Here is a 22,841-nt window from a genome sequence, read left to right on the forward strand (position 1 = left end):
TTGAATGTGTTAAGTAAAGCTAACCTAATATTACTCAAATTACCACTGTACTGAATGAAAACATGGCTAATTCAGGAGGCTGTTGTATTTCCTGAAGCATAGCATTTTATAGTTCATTTGACATACTGTGGACTGCACACCTGTACATTCTATCCTTCTGTTATACAGAGGAACAGAGTGTGTAGTTCTTGTGTTTTCTAACCATGTTGGAGTTTTCGCAGTATTGTTACGCAACTGCTCATCTAAAGTAGGATCGCTCCTATAGTTTTGATGATCAGGCATAACATGAAGATTGGAATGATAAAAATAATAGCACTGCTCAGGAACATTCAAACATAGAGGCTTATCTTTCAAGTGTGCCATAAGCACTTTTTATTTCAGCAAGAAGTCAGTTTTTAGTGAGTCTAAGAAGTGTGTTTGAGATTTGATCAGATGATCTGTAAGATGCGACTCTTGTGGAAAATTCCATCAATAATCTAATTCATGCTTCAAATTTCTACTGGATCGCTGGTGCAGAATCCTGACCCTATAACAATCACTGCTTTAGAATCTCTATTCCTGTTTTGTTGACCTAAACGTCTCTAATCCTGGTCTACCATTTACAAAAAGATTGATTTGATGTATGTCGCTGAACCCAACAATTAAAAAACAGCAATTCATTGGCAGGAATGAGGAGAAAGTAGAGCAATTTTTTCTTATCATTAGTAGCCACAAACATAATGGGGAGCATAAACAAAAGCATTCAATCAGTGATGGATGTACCTGAAAGATAACCTGACTTTACTGTCATTTTACAACTGCTGCAGCATATAACACTGAATGGTTGCCATTCACCATAGGGCAAAGTGTTGTGGTGGATTTTGCCAGTCCATAATTTGATGAAACATTCCTTTGTGTCAGAAAGTTTCCTCTAATTACTTATTGCCTGAAGCTTTGCAATATAAAGCCTCTTCGCTTTAAGCACAGCAGGCAGAAAGCTCCATGAATCCTCTGCACAGAACCAGAAACCACACCAGGAGGAGTATGCTCGCTGAAAGGTCATCTTCACAGCTGAACAGTCATATGGTCATCTCTTAGGGTCTGAAAGGTGAAGCACCACCTAGAGCTTCCAGTTATTTATTTTCTGAAAGATAAATTGCATGTCCTTGTGTTTACAACCCCTTTTCATACAAGTATAATTAAAGGAAACAAATCAAATCATACCAGCCAACAAAAGGTATTGTAAATCTAGTGCCCTAACATCTCATACAATCAACGCTTGAGGTTACTGTGAGGCCCTCATTGCTTGTACTAACTGCTCATACTTTGGAGATGTTTCAAATCTAAAAAGAGAGTTCATATGCATTGCACATGCTACTCTCTGGATGGTATTACAAAGATATTGTAGAGCTTTTGATCCTTTGATAAATGCGCCCATTAGCCCATTTTCATCGAATGGTCTAGCTGAGGTTTCTGTTGAGAATACCATAATAATTAGTACAACAGAACAGGAAACAATTCTAGCATCTCTATACTAGTTGCCATTGCTTGGTTAATTTTATGATTTTATGAATTTCTTAATTTCATTATTTGGCTTTTAACCCTTTTTTCCTCAGGCAGTGTAGTTATGGTCATTCCAAAGTCTGTCGCAGAGATCAAAGGTCACCAGGCCTTTGCCATTAGGGCCTTTAATTTAAAAGAAAAAACATACTTGTGGAATCTATGCTGTCAACCCTGCCACTTTTTTACCTTTTAACCCTGTTTTATTGTTGTAATTTTGTGCTACTTATTTATTTATGTAATTTTGTGCTATTTATCTATTTTTTGTGATGTAACCTTATTGTACATTATATCCAAATTTTCCTACAAGCTTTACTGACTTAATTAACAGATTTTTTTTAAATGGAGATGTTAAAAAATACAGCGTACTCTATACCAACTTGTCAGATTGTATGTCTAATTATCTCACTCCTCCCTGCTCGCTATGGAAATAAATCATGTTAAACCAAAATTACCCCAGGTCCACCTCAGAAAACATTTAAATACAAACAAGACAAAGTGTCACACATAAACTAATATGCTATTACAGTACATGATAACTGTACTTCTTTAGTATTTAAAAATTAGTTACCCCCACAGTAAACGAATACATCTACAGTTGATTGTACTTGTAGTGATTAAAATACAAATTTCAGCAAACAACATTGCTTCACTGTAGCAAACATATCCCAGGAGCCTTCCCCTGCCCTGAGGGTAGAGCAGGAGTCTTGGCGGGGCTCCATGAGATCTGGTCTGTCTGTGCCTCCTTATAAAAGAGGAGTGAGTGTCTCAGGGTCTCTCACTCTTTGTTCCACAGAATGACTGACACTGCTGCTGCCACACAATCTGTGAGATAACTGGAGCTCACTGTGCACTCCGGTCCTCTGCTGTTCCTGCTACCATTATAAAGTCTGTATTTTGGGCTGCACTCAAAATACGACACTGAAATACTAGAAATTGCAGCATTTTCAAAGGAGGTTGGACTGTGAGTCAATGAGAAGACAAAATTTTATTCAGCAATTTAGTTTGGCTTTTAAAATGTTTTGTGTAATGTTCAGAAAGTTAGCAGATCGAATATATGCATCCACTCTGGTTTCATGCATAAAGGACTTTTGTGGACAATTTTGACTTGTTGCCCTTTTTCTCCGTAGCTGGAGCGAGGATGTTCCCCTCCTTTACGTCGGTGCTGCTGGTCACAACACTGACCAGTGTCTGGGCCCAAGAATTTTATGAAGAGACCAAAACAAATAAGAAATCCAGGGCCAAACTTGTGGCTGCAAATATTCGTGACGGACAAGGTAAGAAAATGAATGAAAAATACAATGAATTAATATATTTTTGGTGCACGAAATTCATCATCATGTTGCTGACCAACAAAGGATAAGCCTGAACTTGTTTATGCCTTACTCTGTATTCTTGTACTCATCTACAATTTCCCCCCTATGTATGAGGACTTTGTAAGAAACAAATACATCATTTTTGAGTAATGTATAATGTAGTCACTTAGTCAAAGTAATACCACTTGTAAAACATGTTTCCAATAGGGAGTCCTTCATCCTTTCCTGTGTTCTCACAGCTATCCTAGATGAGGACTGTAGCTTGGAGCTGTCCTTCCTGTTGGACAGCTCTGAGAGTGCCAAGGACAATCACGAGCAGGAAAAGCAGTTAGCTATGAACGTGGTGGACAGACTCCAAGGGGTACAGCTGCAGACCGGCCGCAGACTGAGCTTGAGGGTGGCTCTACTGCAGTACAGCAGTCATGTTATAACAGAGCAAACCTTCAGAGACTGGAGGGGCACAGAGAACTTCAAGACCCATACAGCTCCCATCATCTACATCGGGCATGGCACCTACACCACCTACGCCATCACCAACATGACCAAGATCTACCTGGAGGAATCCAGCCATGGTAGCATCAAAGTAGCCGTGCTGCTTACAGATGCCATTTCCCACCCCAGGAACCCTGACATTTTCTCTGCTGTTGCGGATGCCAAGAACCAGGGCATCAAATTCTTCACTTTGGGCATCACCCGGGCAGCCAAAGAGGCAGCCAATGTAGCCCAACTCCGTCAACTCGCCAGTTCCCCGGCCTCCCGCTTCCTGCATAATTTGCAGGACGAAGACATTGTTGAAAAAATCGCCACTGAGATTGTGAGTATCCTTGTCTGTTTGCAGGCGGCACTGACAGGAAAGGTCATGTGTTTGCTTTAAATAAGCATCTGTTCAGAGTTGACACATGGACAGGCCTGTTCAGGTATTCATGAAGAGATGGAATGATGGCAATGCTCTGGAGAACCAAATGAAAAAAATGTCTATGACAGCTCTGGCTAATAAGGTTTTACACAGCTTTAAGAAAATACTGCATGACATCTGCGTATGCATATCCCCCTAGAATTTCCTTTGTCTTGCAACCTCACATTACATTCCTTTAAGGAGGTTAAAAGTGATATTCTTTATACAGTAACAAATAACTTTAGATTTTAAACTGTGATTCTTCTGTCACTTGGTTTAAGTCATTATTGTTAAAGGACTTGTTTTTAAAGTTGAAGTATTTAGGAATTTTTTTTGTCTTTATCAGTTTTTCTTCTTTCAATTTTAAGTGCCTATATTTTTGGTTTCCCCAAACTACTGGTTGTATGAAGTAGTTTTACAGGCATTCATTGTGCTACATTAAATGAAAAAACTGATCGGCTTCACTCAGCAATGACTGAACAAATGTCAAATTAGGACTGCAATATTGCTACAATTCAAATTCTGTCAGATAATAATAAGCTTTTGTTTTCTTTGCAGATCAGCTTGGCTGATGAAGGAGTAAGTATTGTTACAAGTTACAACTCATATATAGAATCTTTTGACATTAAAAATGTGTAATTGAGTGAAGGTGCCCACTTTGAATGTATAGAATTACAGCTTAGCAAATGTGTCTTTCTTTTTTTTAAGTGCCCTCTGGTTCAGACATGTACTTGTGAGAAAGGAGAGAGGGGGCCAAGCGGGCCTGCGGTGAGTATTTAGCACCAAACCTTTCTAGATATCCCACAAACAAAGAGAAGTTTCCTTTGAAGTGTCGGAAGTGGGTTTGTCAGAAGGAAGGATTCCTGAAATCCGTCTAGGCAGAGAAATCTACCATGTTGCTGATATTTTAGGAAAGGTAATTGTGCAGTTTTGAACAGTCAGGATAATTAATTGCTTTTTCCCAACAGTGTAACTTGCAGGCATTTGCACAAGCAGCGTAAGTGGAAAGATGATCCTGTCCCACATTCTAAAAGTAAATCTATGGCAACAGGAAAAAGAGAGGAGAGACAGTGGTGTGATATTCCCAGAGATACGTGTTTGTTGCAACTCGAGTCCAGTCTCAGCCAGTTATTGTGCATTTCTCGTGTAACATAAGTTGTCTGCCATGGAAACCAGAGGCACCACATTCGGAGCTCCACTACCTATAAAACTGGACCTTTGTCCACCATAAATCACAAATACAACCCCTACTGCCACGGTAAATTACACAGAGATAGAATGACCTTAGTAAGGAGTACCAGATTTCACACATTTCTGTATGATGCTAAGAGAAGATGCTCCCATTTACTCATATGAAAACTTCCACCCAAGCCCCCTCCTCAGATAAAAGATAGCAACCATCAACCAGATGATCGTGTTGCTGACAGACAGCTGCATGACCATTAACTAGGTGCTTTCTACTCAGAGAGATTCTTCAAATTCTTACACTCAGACTTGGAGGCTCTCATAATTGCTCTCATTAGTGTAATGGTCACAAACTAGCGATTCCTGGTGGATAGCAACTGACACACACTGTCCAGGTGCAGCTCAAGGGAATGACCCCTGATCCTGTGGACAAGACACCTCATGCCCACATATGGCTTCAGCTGTCATACAGCCCTCACATCCATAAGTACATACTTAACACACATTCAGACATCACCCTTTCCCCTCCTCTGTCTTTCTCAAACAATAAATATTTAGTACTCACCAAGAAGAGAACAAAATGTCAATGGAATACATCTTAACCCTGATTTTGTCTCATTCTCTAGGGGAAAAAAGGTCGACCCGGAGATGATGGAGCCCCAGGGCTTAAAGGGCAAAAGGTGCGTGCTTATTGACATATGAACTATGAATTTCTTAGGTGGTGGGCTCTTTCAGGAGTCAAATAATATCTCCTGAGTGCCCCACACATACATTCTATGTTTGAATTTTGGAAAATGTTGTAAGGATTCCTGAGCTGGGTCAACCAATATCTGAATTGTACAGAATGAATGTTTTTAAGCAAATAGTTAACATAGGTACTAGTAATTTGTTACAGATACGTACAATAATTAATACTGATATTATTTAAGGCATTTCCTTATAATATTTTTGCTCATAAAATAATACATGACCGGCTTTACTGCACATGGAAAACATTATCTGTGTGACAGACCACCGTCACTACGGTTGAGTAATCTCTGTGACTGCCATACCAATGAGCCTGGCTCTTTGGCGTTGCGGTCAAGTTGTATGTTTGGTAGCCCGTAGACCCGGGTTTGAATCTGGGTGGGGTTACTGCTCTTGCCTGTCAGTCACATTTGGTGCTGTGAAATTGTCAGAGTATACACTGTGACTGCCATACCAACATCACAATGTATCATTACCAATGAATATATAATTTAAAGTCCAAAAGGGTGGTGATCTGTTCAGTGGCAAACTTTATAGTGCTCTTGAAGAAATAAGTTGAAAATGTCAAATGTAAACACTCGTGTGTAATGAACCAAACTGACTTACCATATGACAACATTTTAGTTCATGCTTTGCAGCTGTTTGCCTCTTACTTACACAGAGCAGTTAGTTTCTGTTACTACTCATGGCTTTTCTTCTTTCTCTTCACCCATCTCCTGTAGACAAGGTTTGATTTTAGTTACTATTTTATTTTCTTTATATTCGCCGACTGGGTCCTATTTTCACACTTATCACTGCCACCCTAACGATATGTTACTGTACCTCCCTTTAAATACTGGTGATGCCCATTAGTGACCTTAGAGTCCCTGGAGATGTGGAGATGGTTGGATTTACTGCACTGGATGTTGTGGCACACGATATTTCTGACCACATCCGCCCTGATTCCACCTACACACCCCTCATCAGTGATTGAGCATTTGCCATATCTGTACCAAGTCTGGTTTACAGTCACATCCTTCATTTTTTATAGTTTGCTATAGTTGTGCTATAGTGCTATAGTTTGCATCTTTTTACCTTAGTAAAAAGATGGAGTTGGATGGATGGTGTTTGAGTATACACAAATGTTAATCTGACTATGTGACTTTTTGTAGTTTTGTCCATTTTCATGCTTGTAAAAAATGCTACATATCGTGAATATTAACTAGCCATGAAATACTAATCTGTTAAAATAGTCTATTCAAATTATTAGAATATGCATCATACATTATGAATAATCATAAAAAGCTAATTTATTTAATATCAACTCACTTATGGGACTTATACATATTAATTTTAAAATGCCTTTTCAGTGACAGTGGTTTCATTTTTCCATCTATTTTTTCTTCTTTTTTTTCTCTTCTATACCAGTTTATACCTGTATTTTCAGACTGTCTATTCTGTGTTCATGTATTTACTTAACAGTAGCTTGTATAAACTCTTATTCACTGATAGAATGAGGTAGTGTACTTTCTCTCATATCAGGGTGAAGCAGGACTAAGTGGTCTTCCTGGGCGAGAGGGTGCTGAGGTAAATTGCACTATTCATGACCAAAATGTAATAAATATTCAAAACTGTATATAGTTTGTTCACTCATTCATTTGATTTGCAGGGAAAACCGGGTTACAAAGGAGAGAAGGTAGGTAATTGAAATTAATGTAAATTATAACTTTTTATTTGTTGGAAACAACTCAAGCCTATCCAATACTTGTACACAGGGTGAGAGGGGTGAGTGTGGCACTCCAGGAATCAAAGGAGACCGGGTATGAGAGCACCGTTGACGTTACACATACTAAATATTATGTTTCCAGTTGGATAATTCCTACTTACTGTACATACTGTGTTTGATCTTGCGCTCTTTCTCTTCACTGTGGGATGTGCTTCAGGGTCCGGAGGGTTCAGTTGGAACAAGAGGACTTAGAGGTCTGCAGGTCAGTAATATTTTAGTAGTAAAATATGCATGTTTATAGAGCTTGTCTTTGATTGTTAACACTTTATATTGTTTTAACAAGCAGACAATACTAGAGGAAAATTATCTTCATATGAAAGAAAACAGCTGCAGAATCATGTCATTATTTCCTTCTATCCGTACAGATTGACACACACACATGTCCAAATGTTTCCTGATATTTCTTTATTAATGGCTGTATGTTGTTCCTGCCCAGGGGTTACCAGGACCACATGGAGACATTGGGCCAGAGGGCCCTCAGGGAAAGCAGGTCAGCTCCTTTAGAACAACTTTTACTTACCTTATCGTGCACATCTGCTGTGACCTTTACATTTTCTTTCATGATTCATTCAAACACGAGTCTGGAACTTTATCGCCCCGGTCTTTCCATGCAGCAAAGAGGTCTGTTTGTTTGGTAATATACCCCTGTGTGAACATTTGGCAATGAGCCAAAGTCTTCCCTATGATTATTGTTATTCACCAGCAAATGAACCATCAGCAAAAATCTCACTACAGGTTCTCCTAATGGCTTGTATCCTGTTTCTAAACACAGACTAGGAAGAGCCTACAGCACTGTCAGCTTCTCCAACAAGACCTGCAGTTAAAAACGTACATGGAAAGTCAGTTTATGCTCAGTGTCTCGCCATGTGAGGACATGTAGGAAGCATTTGCAAAGATTTACAGGACTCTTGGTGGTCCCTATGTAGTATACTTTGTGATCATCCATAAAAAAAGAATTTTTACATACTCATTTTATTTATATATACTGTATTTCTAGAAGAAAATCCATATTTGAATATGAAATTTCAAGTGTGCCTCTCCAAAGTCCTCACAATCAAATGAGGATGACACTTTAATTAATAGTTCAGGTTAAATTTACATGAAATGCACTAAAATGGCACATGGAAACTATATATTATATTCTGTTAAAACAAGCTAAATGATTACATGGCTCTGCATTTGTTTTAGGTAAAAGCCAAGCAAATATTGTAACTAAACCAAACTTTGATGGAGTAAAGAGCTTCCAACAGTTCTTTGTTATTATATACCTTTGTTTGGGGTTTTTTGAACTTTGAGACATTACTGGAGCTCCAGTTTGGCTCTTATTTATCCCAACCTGCAGAAAGGAACCAAATATCCTGCCCGCTATACCCTATTTACACAACACCTAAAGGGATTACGGTATTAACTTCAGCTTCAAAGGAGTGTGTGTGTGTGTGTGTGTGTGTGTGTGTGTGTGTGTGTGTGTGTGTGTGTGTGTGTGTGTGTGTGTGTGTGTGTGCTTGTGTGTGCGTGCGCTCCAGAATAACTAACTTTAACACTGATTAGAAGAGGCGAATGATGGCCCCAGAGCCATTGTTCATTTACAAATGTCTATGTTAAGTAAAACCCAAACTCATTCTCTCATTTCTAAGATATTATAAATGGCCTCGGTTTACCTTTACTTAGAGCTGTTGTGCAACAATACAACATTACTCTGTGCTCTGATCAAATTTGGCTAAAAATAGCTCAGCTGCTGGTTTGGAGGGTCGTAGAACTTTTCAGTGGTGCAACATAGTGATTTTACACAATAAATGAAAGACAAAGATACTTAATTAACAGTCCAGGACTCATGTCTTTTTGGTATATTCAGAATCAGAATTTCCCAGCTTAACATGCTACTTCCTGTCTATCAAGACGCATGTCTTTTTGCCATATTGATACATGATTCAAGATTTAATGTACACTAGTGTTAAGTCTTATTTTGTTTGTGATTACAGGGTGAACGTGGCCCAGCTGGCCCTCCTGGAATTCAAGGGGAAACTGGTATTGGACTACCTGGACCAAAAGTAAATGGATTATCCTCTAAATATTCTCTTGCACTTTGTGAGTGTTTATTTTCAATTTGCTTATATTTGGGTTTCTCTTTTATATATAAAGTAACTATATAAATCTGCAGGGTGACATGGGATTCCAGGGCCGACCAGGTCCTCCTGGTCCTCTTGGAGTTGGTGAACCTGGCCTTCCTGTAAGTGAAGAAGAAACAGAATCTGTGCTATGGCAAACTGTTGGATGTTTTTGTGTCTGTGATGTCCATATTTATTTCAGTGGAAAATGTGATCTGTTGAGAAAGCCCATAAGCCTATAAAGAGACTGTTTGGCTGACATATTGTACACTCTGGCTTTGTTTACAGGGACCTCAAGGACCACAAGGTGTTCAAGGGGAAAAAGGACCACAAGGAGAGGGGTTTCCCGGACCGAAGGTATTATTTTGGAGACCAGGTCAAAACTAGAACATACCACAATGCTTTGCTAATGTTCTCTATTTGTCGACCAGCAAGAGACATTCTTCATAAAAGTCTGAACACTTAAACAACGTTACATACAACACAACATGAGTTACAAATGAAGTACACAACAATGAGTAATTTGTTGTTCATCAAGTAATGCTTCAAAAGTATCGATAAAAGTTAAATTGTTGCAGAGAACTGTCTTACATAACTCATGCACTGTTGATGATTTGTTATGACATTAGTCAAAAATGTGTCATCTATTGAACAGGTCCAGATTTTTCAACTTGCATGACCACATACATTTAAAAAGAGCATGTCAATGGTATTCAAGGACACTAGCCAGGATGGACATTTTATTCAAAAATATAAATAGAAAGATTGAGGTAAGCAAAGACGTCGCTATCCCTTTACGTATATATCAATTATTCTGTCAAGGTGCTCTTCAGCAAAGCACTTAACCCCCAGTGAAGTGAAGGTGTGTGAAACTGCATACATCTCATGTACAATGCTGCCGGAAAAGTAATTAAATCCTAAATTAAGCAGACAATTACATTAAAGTAGTCAGGAAATACCTTAAGAACCAGAAGTTGCTACACTCTAACACTCTCTAAGGTTATGGCTCATTCATTTGATGTAGCATTTTCCCCTATAGTTCCATACAGTTGACAGGAAACGCAATGATAGAGCAGTGGGGATGACATGCAACAAAGGTCATCTGGAAATGAACCATTCCTTTGATTCAGTTACTAAATTTAAACGACAAAGTCAATATTTTAGTCTTTGTTGTTGCTCCTATGCTGAATGTCAACCTGATATCAATGTAAAATTAGACATTACAGATATTCATTAATTGATTAGCAGGACCTATCTCTACCATGTTAACAAACAATCATAAATTATAACTGCTTAATCCAAATTATCAATTATCAGAAACTAACTGTTTTCAGTTTGACCATGTTTACAACCTACGTACATAAACATGGCATGTATGAGTTGCTAGAATCCTTTGGGTGTAGCTGACATTACTTATAGAAATAACTCTCAGACCCCCCCCCCCAAAAACACTAACAACAAAGCACACTGGATATCATGACTGGAGGTCACTCTGCAGTTCATGGCCTGCATCTGTCAAAGCCAAATGTCACTCTGTTCCAGCTCACTGACTCACAACTCAGGTGTTCACTCTAGCATTACTACTCACTATGTTGATCTGTTAAGCTTGTAAAAACTGTGTTTTTTTTCACCATGCTGCAACATGCTGCACTATGTGAAGTCATGTTTTATAATACACGACGCAAATACCATCCAAGATTTTGACAAGATATGCACGACTGGGCACAATGGTATATGGCTTAAAGTATAAAATTTGCCTGAAGGTAATTACTAATAACAGCATGTCTTACTGTGCAGCAGCATAGAAAAAATCTAACCACAAAAGTGAGATTAATTTTTAATGTCCAAAAAAGAGTGAAAAGAATTGCATCAATATCTACTCACAAGATCACACTTGTGGGTAAAATTGACAATAGAAAGAGCATATGTGGTTGTTGAGGATTCTCTGTAAAGAAATGTAAGCACACTTTTACTTGTTAAAAAAAGCTCTTGGAAAATGAGAAGTGAAAAGTTAGTATGATCAGGACCTCATGTCTTCATTTTCATTACACTTGGATATTGTTCAGGCTGCTCCCATCAGCAACTTCTTCACTTCATAATTCACTAACAAAGACAGGAAAAAACTTGTACGATCTTTTTTTTGATCAACCACAAGAGGGTAACAGGAGCCAACCTGCTCTTCTGCCATACTCTCCCTTCACTGAGAACAATGCAGACTTGGCTGTGAACCAACGGCAAGTGGCTGTGATGTAACTGACAGAGATGACCTGGTTTTGTTCCACAGGGGGATCGCGGGCTTCCTGGACCCAGGGGGCCAAAGGGACAGCAGGGTGCAGGAATCAAAGGAGAAATGGTTGGTTTTATAAATTCATCATCTAAGAAAGAGAACAATACTGCAAACACTCAGGTCTACAGATAAGATTATACATGTTCAGTCATTTTAATTACAGGAGCCCTGTGAAGTTTTCTTGTAAACTGACAAAAGTCATGTTTACATTCAGTGTTGCTCACCAAAGCACGTTGTGTGCGTCACTGACGTCTAACCAACTTGTTGTCTGCCTTTGCTATCAAATAAAACATTTGCGAAGTAGATTTTTAAAAACATTTTAAAACCTGCATTGTTTACATGTTTACTAGCGTGCCGGTTTTTGTTTTCATTAGCATTGCTGGCAGATTCCAGTGTTTCTTGGATTGTTCCCGCTACCTGTTAATCGTTGTGTGAAACCTTTGGCATGCAATGTGAATTGTGTCACCCACCGAGACAAGCAAAACAGGGACCCAGTTGTAACAAAGAAACTCCACAGGGCTACTAGAGGTCAGACACTCCAGGTTACCGTTTACATTTTAAGTAATCAGGTTTGTGTTTTCAGTCAAACATAACGAGGGTTATGGTTTATGTACTATTTATGCAGTTTCTAAATTATCTGGTTATTTCCTGCCAAAATGGATAGGCACTGTGCATAGGATACTCTTGAGTAAAGTAAAAGTAAAGTGTGACTGTCCTGGTATAATCTTATTGAGGATCCAAAAGCAGGATGCAGAGGCAGAACTGCTAAGGTAAAGAGGTAGTTTACTTGGTCTTTGTTCTTAAACAAGTTTCAGCAACAGTTAAGTTGTCAATGAAAATAAACAAGCCCAAAAACACAGGTGGAGATCATTCGCAGGCAGGCAAACACTGATCTAAGGCTGGAGCGCCATAAAGCACAATGAACGATCTGGTAAAGATCTGGAAGGGGATGAGAGAGGAGATGTTAGTACTGACAGGGGTGAATAATGAACAGAGAACATAAAAATGTATTAAGACGAACCCGAACCCGTGAAATCAACATTCAGTTCTGTGTGCTTGGTTTTTCTGTACAATCATTCTTCTGGTGCCACACTTCGCCTTTAGCCTTATATTACGATTATATCATCCACTATTCTATCATCTACTCACTCCAATGTTACAGTGAAAATAATGTCTTGTCTAAAGGTTTTGTTGTTATTAACACCTTATTGCTAGATATTGATTATATAGGTAACATATGCACACATGTAGTCAAGGGAGTTACTGCAAACTGATACTTCTGTATTAAACTGACTAAGGTGTTTTACTTCCAGGGTGAATTGGGGCCTCCAGGTCTTCCAGGGCCAACTGGGCTGACAGGAGTGGGCATACAGGGAGAGAAGGTAGGTTCATCTATATTTTCACAATGTCCCACTGACACATAGAGTTACAGGACATTCTGCACTGAAGTCCCTCTAATCTTTATCACTGCTCAGGGAATCGAGGGTCCAAGAGGTCCACCAGGAATCAGAGGACCTCCGGGAGAGGGTTTACCTGGATCTAAGGTTTGTTTAGAAACCTACTGTATGAAATGCAAGATTGCATGTGCTTGTAAGGTCAGAGAGAGAGCTGGCACAATAGTTAACTTTTGTAACAGGTCAATCTAGTTTTACAATTTGATACTGTCCTCTCACATCATTGTGAAGCAGGACGAGTCAAAATCGATTTTTTAATCATCCCGAGTTTCCTGTTGTATGAAACAAGTAGCAAACAAGGTACAAAAGACAAAGGACAGAAGTTGAATTTACACCGTTACTGCAAATCAACTGTCTATAAGGTTAGATTTTTAAGTATTTTTTGTGGTTTGAAAAAAGTTGTAACTTTACGGTAATTTGGATTTGACATCAGATTGGACAGACAGTATACTGTGTGTCACCATGCTATTTCTATTCCTAGGGAGACCAAGGTTTACCAGGAGAGCAGGGAGCTCCAGGAGAGAGAGGCATTGGTGAGCCTGGTCCAAAGGTAAGACAACGTAGGCCTATGTCCTGAACAAGTCAATAGTTATTGTGTATAATAACATATGGGGAGTGCCACTGTACTGAAAAATCTAATAATACAATTTTACTGTTACAGGGAGAGCCTGGATCAGCTGGTTTGGGTGGCCTGCATGGTCTTCCAGGAGAGGATGGGGCTCCAGGGCAGAAGGTAAAGGACATTATGCCAACTTTGTGGAAAACTTCCACTACCTAGTAGTATCTGAACTGTACGTTCCTTTCCTTTGTTTCCAGAGTTATTTGTTGTGGGTTTAAAAAATATTCTTTCTATATCTCATCTACCTCTCTTCTCTTAGGGGGAGCCTGGTTTACCTGGTTTAAGAGGTCCAGAAGGAGCACAAGGAATTGGCATTCAAGGGGAGAAGGTATGTTTTAGGTAGAGGTCGACCGATATGGTTTTTTTCACGCCGATGCCGATACCGATCTTTTGAAATCCGGGTCGACCGATGGCCGATTAATGCTGCCGATTTATTTTGGCCGATATTTGCTTGGTTTTTAACCTCTATTTGCACCGAACTGAAGCACAGAAATCCGCGTTGATATTCAGTGCGGTAGATAACGGTCGTTAAGGTTCCAGTGCCGTATTAGCACCGGGTCTGTCTGTAGCTACCCGTTAGCAAAGCAAAGCCAGTCTGTCACTAGCCTATAGTGCGTTGGTTTCTTTTTTATTACTTATTTCTCTGCATTGAGTGACAACCCTCTCAAATATAAGACACACAAACAGAACAAATAAAAGTCTCAGATTCACTCTGTAATTGCAAAATTATTGCTTACTTATTGTGACATGATAACTCATCTGTGATAATGCAACTTCAACTACGATCCAAATTAGCCGAATGTCATGTGTCTTATTCAGGTTTTTTCTCGAAGTTGGCAGTAACATATCAAAAGTTTTTAATTAAATGTAAAGGAGTAATAAGAATTGAATCCTTACCGTTAGCTCCTTAGGCACTGGATGAGGTCTGCTGCTCACTCGGCTGGAAAATGACTCTAGCGGCAGCGCGCGTCAAACACGTGTTCCACGACAACACTAGGCTGCCCACAGATGCGCCTGCCTAATAATCGGCTTGATATACTTGGATATTGGCCGATGCCGATTATGTTAAAAAATGCCAAAAATCGGCCGATTAATCGTCCGACCGATTAATCGTCCGACCGATTAATCGGTCGACCTCTAGTTTTAGGTTACACATCCTTGTGTAGTTCAGAATTTAAATGACAACAATTGTTAATCCGATGATGTGTGCTGCAATCCCTCCCAGGGTGACCAGGGTCTGAGGGGCATCCGTGGGTTACATGGGCCTCCTGGGATCTCCGGACCCTCTGGGCCAAAGGTAAGAATTTATTGTGGTTTGATAGCTTCCGTGATGAAGTAGTGTAGGCACCTATGAATAGAGCCAAAAGACAAATCTTCTGCATGTGGTTGGCAGCACAAGTGTTGTTGAAATAAAGACAAAGATGAATTAGATTTTAAGTCTCTTGCCAACTTCCACTTTAGGGTGAACGTGGATTACCAGGCCAGCAGGGCATGCCAGGGCAGCCAGGACGGTCCATATCAGGCCCAAAGGTAAATGAATAAAGATGCATCATCAAACTCAGATCTTGGCACAGAGGTTGACAAGCAGCAGGCAGCCAGAAGAACTGCCAAATAAGGTCCGATGTGATGCATAAACATTGATGCCATTCTTCATCACTGTGACTTTATTGTCTTGTCTCCAGGGTGATGTAGGCCCTGCTGGTCCCTCTGGTCCTGTTGGGGAAACAGGCCATGGGTTACCTGGTCCAAAGGTAAACACTGTAGCCTTTATTTTTTAGAACATTTATTAACCATATTGTTCTAATCAGCATAATGTTGTTGGTCTTCATCACTAAATTCTGTTTAACCAGGGTGACCGTGGTCATACGGGTTTACCAGGTCCAGTTGGTCCAAAAGGCGAAGGCATCCCCGGCCCTGTGGTGTGTATCATCAACATTTTGCACACTGAAATTCTGGAAGCAGGAAGTCCTGTGCAAGTTGGCATGGTCTGAACTTATTTATGTGCTTATATTAGGGTCCTCCAGGCATGTCAGGCTTCCCAGGCGAGCCGGGCCTGGAAGGGATAGGAATTCCTGGACCCAAGGTTTGTGTTTATATGTCTTTTGGTTTGTCTTTTTTTGCATGGGAATGCTCACAATGCATTTGATGATTTCATTATCATTTTTAGGGTGACATTGGCTTCAGAGGATTGCCAGGTTTGCCCGGCCCACCTGGAGAGGGATTACAAGGACCACCTGTAAGAAACATTATCTAACCTAAACCTTGATCCAATTCTAATTAATATTCTCATCTGAATCATAGCTAATACCTACACAAATTAAACCTTTGACAATAAGATAAATGTTCTGCTATGATTATTTACAATGCGCAAGTTTGCAGGTTGTTTTTGTCATAAACCAGAGGTCTGACAACTTTTAAACATTTGTTTCAAGGGTAGTGTTGGGAGGTCAGGACCTCCTGGTCCAACTGGACCTCCAGGAGAGGGTATTCAAGGCCCAAAGGTAAAGGTTGCCACTGTTTTACTGTTTTTCATGCAATTCATGCAAAGCTCATCAGGATTTATTCATATTTATAGTTTCTTGTTCACAGTAAGAGCGAAGCAATATGATGTACTCAGTCGGTGTTGACATGTTACTCAATATAACTTCCTGACAAACTCGCTGTAGGACAAAACATAATAATTTATGATCCTCCAAGAGCGTGGAACACTCCTTTATGATTCAGTAAAATCTCATTTCAGGGTGAACCAGGATCTCAAGGTATGACTGGGCCTAGAGGGCCTCGAGGAGATGGATTTCCTGGAGCTAAGGTGAAAGATTTACACGTATCTTTCAAACATTTTATTGATATCTGATTAACTGGTCTCTGACTGATGAATTACTCTTCGGTTGTTACAGGGTGATCGTGGATTACAGGGCGAGAGGGGAATGAAAGGTACAAAAGGAGACTTGGGAGATCCTGGAGTCCCTGGTGAGGGGGTAAGCAGAACAGATTATAAACTCCACTTACTTGACAATGTACTACCTGGACGAATGAGATTGACTAAAACAAACTGCTGGTGATTAACGTGAGAGAGACCTTTAAAGAAGGGGCACATTTTCTTCAGATGGGCTTGTGCTGTGTGGCTGTTACACAAATGGGCTAGAAATGAGTGTCACTGCAAGACTAGATCCTGTACCTCTCATAATCTAGAACAGTGTGCAGTATATGCAGTCTATGAGAATAAGTATACTGTCAAAAAAGATTAGCTTTTTGATAGTAATTCAATTTTACATAAAAATAATTAATTTCACATCCATCACCTTAATCTACATCACAGTCCTATGAGATAGAGCTATTTTTAATAACACAATATGGAAACAGTAATGTTGTTTTCAACTTTTCTCCCATCCCAGGGAAGGCCAGGAGCAAAAGGAGACCCAGGCCTCACAGTACGTTCATCAGTTCAACCAATGTTTGAACATTAAATTTATCAACGTGTTGTACGTTTGTACTAATAAAAATGTTTTCATATTTTTTTTTAGAGAGAAGACATAATTAAGATGATCAAAGAAATTTGCGGTAAGACTACAAGCCAAATCTAGGTTATTGGTATAATCGTGAATAAGTATCTGGTTTCCAAAGGGAAAGCATGTGGCAGTGTATAATATGCAATAAGACTGGACATATCTTTGAATTGACAAATGGCCTGTATGTAGAGCCAAAGTATGAAAAAGTATGAAAGGTGTTGTATTCTCAAATCATTATTCTCATTATTCTCAAATTATTCTCAATGGTTTGGTTCAGATTCTGACAGCACCATATTATACAGTACAAGCTACACTTTTTTATAGCAGTAGTCAGATCACTTATCACTGTGAGGATCCCCTTTCACATTACACATTCTTATTTTTTCCATTATTACAATAAAAATATTGATTAGAGCAGCTTTAAATGTAGGTCAGTAAACCAGAGTATATGACAGTTGTCAAGTGGTGACAGTATTTCATTGTTTTCAGGATGTGGCATCAAGTGCAAAGAAAGGCCAATGGAACTTGTGTTCGTCATCGACAGCTCAGAGAGCGTCGGCCCAGAGAACTTTGAAATTATCAAGGACTTTGTCACCAGGCTGGTGGACCGGACCACAGTCGGACGCAATGCCACCAGAATCGGACTGGTCCTCTACAGTCTGGATGTCCATTTGGAGTTCAATTTGGCTCGCTACATGAACAAACAGGATGTTAAGCAGGCAATCAGGACAATGCCATACATGGGTGAGGGCACCTACACTGGCACAGCCATCAGAAAGGCGACTCAGGAGGCTTTCTTCGGCGCTCGGTCTGGAGTCCGAAAAGTAGCCATCGTCATCACTGACGGTCAAGCTGACAAACGGGAGCCTATCAAACTTGACATAGCTGTGAGGGAAGCGCATGCTGCAAACATCGAGATGTACGCCCTCGGGATTGTCAATTCTTCTGATCCTACGCAGGCTGAGTTCCTGCGAGAACTCAACCTCATTGCCTCTGACCCCGACAGTGAACACATGTACCTTATTGACGACTTCAACACTCTAACAGGTGACAATCGTAGTCAGATGTTGTAATTATACCTTCAGCAGTATGTTCATTAAAATATACACTTGCCAAGTTAACTGATTTCTTAATTTCTCTTTTCAGCACTGGAGTCTAAACTCGTCAGCCAGTTCTGTGAAGATGAAAATGGCGCCCTTATTTACAATCACATTACAAATGGACACTGGAACAGCAACAATGGGCATGTGCATGGTACTAATGGAAACAACAGACATGGAGAGAACACCAAGGGAAATAATGGCCATGGCAATAATGGTTATGTTTATGGAAACAATGGATATGGGAACAACGGGAATGGTTACAATCACCAAGAGGACATCCAAAATCAGAGACACACCAACAGCCGAGGCCGTGGAGACACTTTCACGCTGCCCATCAGTGCGGATCCTCTCCATGTTCAGGTCTTCGCTGAAAACTCATTCTGTATTCTACACTGTTGTCATTTTCTTTGCTGATGGTACAAAACTCATCGCAATACTGATGCATTTTTATGTTGTCGTCTTACTCTAGGTGTTGGATGAAGATGATGATGGTGAAGATTTAGACTTGAGAGCCCAGGCACGAGGCAGCAGTACTACAGCTGTTGTTAACAAAACAACATCTTTATTGCCTGTGAGAGAGAAAAGCTCCATCTACAGTAAGGCAGTCTTATCATCTTCATCATCGTCTACGTCTTCATCATTATCTGCAACATCTTCATCAACACTGCGCTCAGATTCATCTTTAAACGCTATTCAGTCGCAGCCTGTGGTGAGTCCAGTCCTGCCTGAAGGTAAGTTCTGCACTCCTGCTCAATAAGGCTTTTTCACAGAGGAGATTTTGACATGTCAAAGTAGGGAAAGCACAGGAGTAAATAATAAAATCTATGATGGCTTCATTGCATTTAGCTGCTTGGCTTACTGGGAGATTTGAAGGGACCAGAGCCATCATTAATGTTACTAGTAACACCTGTCCTTTTCCTAATATGACATGTCAAAATATCTGCTGTGAAAAGGGCCTATTCTCATTGAGTACACAAGTACTTATCGGAAAACATGGATCTCATACACCATTTTTTTCTTCAGAAGCCCCTGTTCTTAATTCCCGCTGTACCCTCAGCTTGGACCAAGGCACCTGCCGGAACTATAGCATCTGGTGGTACTATGACAAGCAGGCCAATGCCTGTGCACAATTTTGGTATGGAGGCTGTGGTGGAAATGATAACCGTTACGAAACAGAAGATGAATGCAAGGAGACTTGTGTTCTATTCAGAACAGGTACCTTTTGTACATTTTAAACACCAAATGGTCACATTCCCTTATTATTTATTTTCTAAATAATATACTTACTTACTCACTTACTGTCTTGTCCACCAGCAGGATAAAAGAAGAAGAAGAAAGTGGAATTTACTACTCTACAATCCGCTGATTGTGAGGCATTCTGTCAGTCATGTTCAGAAAATTGAATGCACTGTTCTGACTTTTGTCCCCACACACAAATGCATTTTCTGATCAAACAGCAAAATGCTGCTAAAAAGTGATCAATGGAATCAAATCCTGTTGGTGTTTTTTTTAACCCAAATGAATGACTAATTGATCAACTTCTACATAAAAACAGACTTTATTACCTCAAAGAAATTATATTGTGCTTGATACACCAGAAGAAATTCTATATTCAGGGTCTGGCTCTTCTGGCTTGACAACTACAAAAATGTTACTACATTTTAAATGGATCTGTAGATCATTCCTTTACCTCATGCAGTACATACACTAAATATATTTCTAGCAAGACAGCAATAATATGATGTTTGTTTACCTTGTTTTTTATGTGATTTTGCGGAGTACTTTTGTGTGTGTTCTGTTTGTTGTTATTACAATATGTCGATTGAGTTATAACTGGCAGCTGCAATAGAGGGTAACTGGGAACTGCTTTCAGAGGTCTACTGTGAACATCATGTTGAGATGAAGATTAAGCCCTTCTGAAAACCATCTATTAAAGGCCTCTCTATTCGGGCAGTGTGTGTATATCAGAATTAATGATTTGTATGTTTTAAATAATAAAATATAAAATAATGTTGCCTATTTTGTATGTGTTTATTAAGCTTATTATTTAGTTTATTTATTTAGTAATAGAAGATGCAGTTTAATCTCAAACAATGTTATTGAAAATTCAGAGTAAATAAAATGAGAAAAATAGATTTCGTATTGAGAAAACTTTTTGATTCATAATGTATTATTAATTATGGAAATAACCTAAATTTAACTGTATAACAAAGTTGATTTGTATTTTCTTTCTAATGTGAAGCACATTTTGCATGAAGTATTATATGTGCAAGTGTGTCTTATCTTTCTCTGTCCGTGTGTTTTTAACATCTTTATTGGTAGGCCTTTGTAGTACACATGCCTTTAATCACGCACTAATTAGGAGTCCCATTGGAGCATTCCACACCACAGTCATACATCTTTATAGCACACTATGACTTTCACCAAGCAAATGCCCCCCATAAAACATATCTCTGAGCTCTACAGCAACCAGAAATGGAAATATTTGAGAGTTTAGTGACATACTGGCATGTACTGAAATGCCCATTTAAGAGTATAAGTAATTTTCAACTTATTAACATGTCACTGTTAATATTATATTACACAATGGCAATATTATATCAGCTTTAATAATATATAAAGTTTCACAGGGATTCTGAAATAATAAGATACATTGCACTTGACAAGAATATTAAATTAATACATTTTGTGTTTTAGTATGTTGTTCTGATCTTGTTGAATACAAAAAGTGTTCTGATGTACTGTTTAGAGGTCGGAATACTTATTTATGATGTATCTAAATGTATTGTACAATTTTGAGATTGGGAACATGTCTACGGTCTTGTCCTTTGGCTTGCCGTCTGTTGCCATGGTGATTATGACGCTAGAGAGGCTTTTTCGGATTAGCCAGTGTTAGCTAACTGGTAAACCAAAGAGATAGGAAGCTAGTAAACATTACTAACCTACGGTAACCCGAGAGAGTAATAAACTGCAGTCATGGCATCTGTTTTAGATGCTCTCTGGGAAGACAGAGACGTTAGATTCGACATAACAGCACAGTACGTTGATGTTACCGCACTGAAATCCGTATTATTCCACTATGGTACCAGCTAGTTATCTCAGCTACGCTAACGTTAATTGGCTAACCAAAGTTAACGTCAGATAAAGGATATAATTCACCTGCTGGATCACGTTACTTCTAAAATACAAGGCTTTAGCTTTATATTTGGTCGTGAAAAACGGTTTACGGGAGCTTAGTTTTATGCCGTAGACTAACGTTAGCTGAATACTAACGTTAGCATTAAATTTCTGTAACCTGCTGTGATACACTTAGCTAACTTAGCTAAATTAAACCTCAGCGCTCACTTATCTATCTGATCAATCTGTCAAATCTATCACACAGGCAAATGAAAACTCGTCCAGGAGAAGCACTAATAGACTGTCTTGACTCTATAGAAGACACGAAAGGAAACAACGGAGATCGAGGTAACGTTAACTAACTTTAAGGTTAACACTATCTGTGTAATCTGTGTGTGGCGGGTCACCTAATAACTGCTGATGTCCACTCTTTTGTAGGACGACTGTTAGTAACAAACCTGAGAATCATTTGGCATTCTTTGGCCCTACCAAGAGTCAATTTGTGTGAGTACACCTGCATGGTTTATAATTTATTTGTTGTATTGTTTGAGTCTGTCTCCACCAGCAGCTGAATGTTTCTGCCCTCTCTTGGAAATGCATGGCATTAAATGACCTTACTAAATGGCATTATGTGGCCATATTCAAAGTACGTTTTCATTGTCGGTTTTATGACTTTACCGTATGTTTAGTTTTCCTTTTAGCTTAAACATAAACTAAATATAAAAATGTTGTGAGGGACCATTGCCACCAATTTCAGAATAATCCAATAGCTTTTACCATTTGGTGAGATTGTTTTCATGTTGGTTTGTATAGTATGTTTTATGTTGAATCAACTTTATTTAAAAGTGTTTAAATGAATGAGCACTACAAGTAATACTGAGTGCTTTAAGACAATGGAAAGCATACTGAAAAACAGAATAATAAACAGACACTTATCAGATATCATATTAACGAAGCACAGTCGAGATGACTTGAAAAAGCCAAGTATTTACATTTACATTTTACATTTACTCATTTAGCAGACGCTTTTATCCAAAGCGACTTACATTTGAGGAACAACATACAAGCATCAACAGAGCATCAACTACAGATCTACAACTGACAAAACATACTAGTAAGAGCAGCAATAAATACTAGTAAGAACTCACAGTACATATCACATCAATGGGGTAGATACCTAGGGAAGGAAGTAAGAGTTAA

The 22,841-nt window shown here is 39.2% G+C and overlaps 2 protein-coding genes across 3 annotated transcripts in view; both read left to right on the forward strand.

The window, feature by feature from the left end:
* The first annotated feature begins 706 nt into the window (after positions 1–706).
* Positions 707–20,454, forward strand: col28a2a (collagen, type XXVIII, alpha 2a). The gene is made up of 37 exons (XM_046053977.1): positions 707–1,087; positions 2,336–2,503; positions 2,670–2,816; positions 3,095–3,669; positions 4,309–4,329; positions 4,459–4,518; positions 5,562–5,615; positions 7,204–7,248; positions 7,331–7,357; positions 7,437–7,481; positions 7,605–7,649; positions 7,884–7,937; positions 9,427–9,495; positions 9,606–9,674; positions 9,841–9,909; positions 11,837–11,905; positions 13,153–13,221; positions 13,315–13,383; positions 13,775–13,843; positions 13,955–14,026; positions 14,172–14,240; positions 15,138–15,209; positions 15,374–15,442; positions 15,595–15,663; positions 15,763–15,831; positions 15,927–15,995; positions 16,080–16,148; positions 16,345–16,413; positions 16,653–16,721; positions 16,810–16,890; positions 17,308–17,343; positions 17,437–17,473; positions 17,911–18,468; positions 18,568–18,884; positions 18,994–19,255; positions 19,548–19,739; positions 19,839–20,454. The coding sequence occupies exons 3-37, from the start codon at positions 2,681–2,683 to the stop codon at positions 19,844–19,846; spliced, it is 3,732 nt and encodes a 1,243-aa protein (XP_045909933.1). The 5' UTR covers positions 707–1,087; positions 2,336–2,503; positions 2,670–2,680; the 3' UTR covers positions 19,847–20,454.
* Positions 20,455–21,371: 917 nt separating this feature from the next.
* The window catches only part of bbs5 (Bardet-Biedl syndrome 5), a 6,191-nt gene continuing 4,721 nt past the window's right edge, over positions 21,372–22,841 (forward strand). The window contains exons 1-3 of one of the 2 annotated variants that reach the window (XM_046055006.1): positions 21,372–21,562; positions 21,907–21,989; positions 22,080–22,145. In XM_046055006.1, the coding sequence (XP_045910962.1) occupies positions 21,501–21,562; positions 21,907–21,989; positions 22,080–22,145 (211 nt within the window). In that variant the 5' untranslated portion in view covers positions 21,372–21,500. The remainder of the gene's footprint in view (positions 21,563–21,906; positions 21,990–22,079; positions 22,146–22,841) is intronic. The other variant, XM_046055005.1, reaches the window with a different exon arrangement.

This window comes from Micropterus dolomieu, linkage group LG07, assembly GCF_021292245.1.
Source record: "Micropterus dolomieu isolate WLL.071019.BEF.003 ecotype Adirondacks linkage group LG07, ASM2129224v1, whole genome shotgun sequence".
Classification (NCBI taxonomy): Eukaryota; Metazoa; Chordata; class Actinopteri; order Centrarchiformes; family Centrarchidae; genus Micropterus; species Micropterus dolomieu.

Bases quoted from the DNA above. Each gene is read 5' to 3' on its own strand.
- col28a2a (XM_046053977.1), top strand. From the start codon at position 2,681: ATGTTCCCCTCCTTTACGTCGGTGCTGCTGGTCACAACACTGACCAGT. The intron at 3,670-4,308 runs GTGAGTATCCTT...TTTTCTTTGCAG, and splicing joins AAAAAATCGCCACTGAGATT to ATCAGCTTGGCTGATGAAGG. The intron at 14,241-15,137 runs GTATGTTTTAGG...AATCCCTCCCAG, and splicing joins TTGGCATTCAAGGGGAGAAG to GGTGACCAGGGTCTGAGGGG.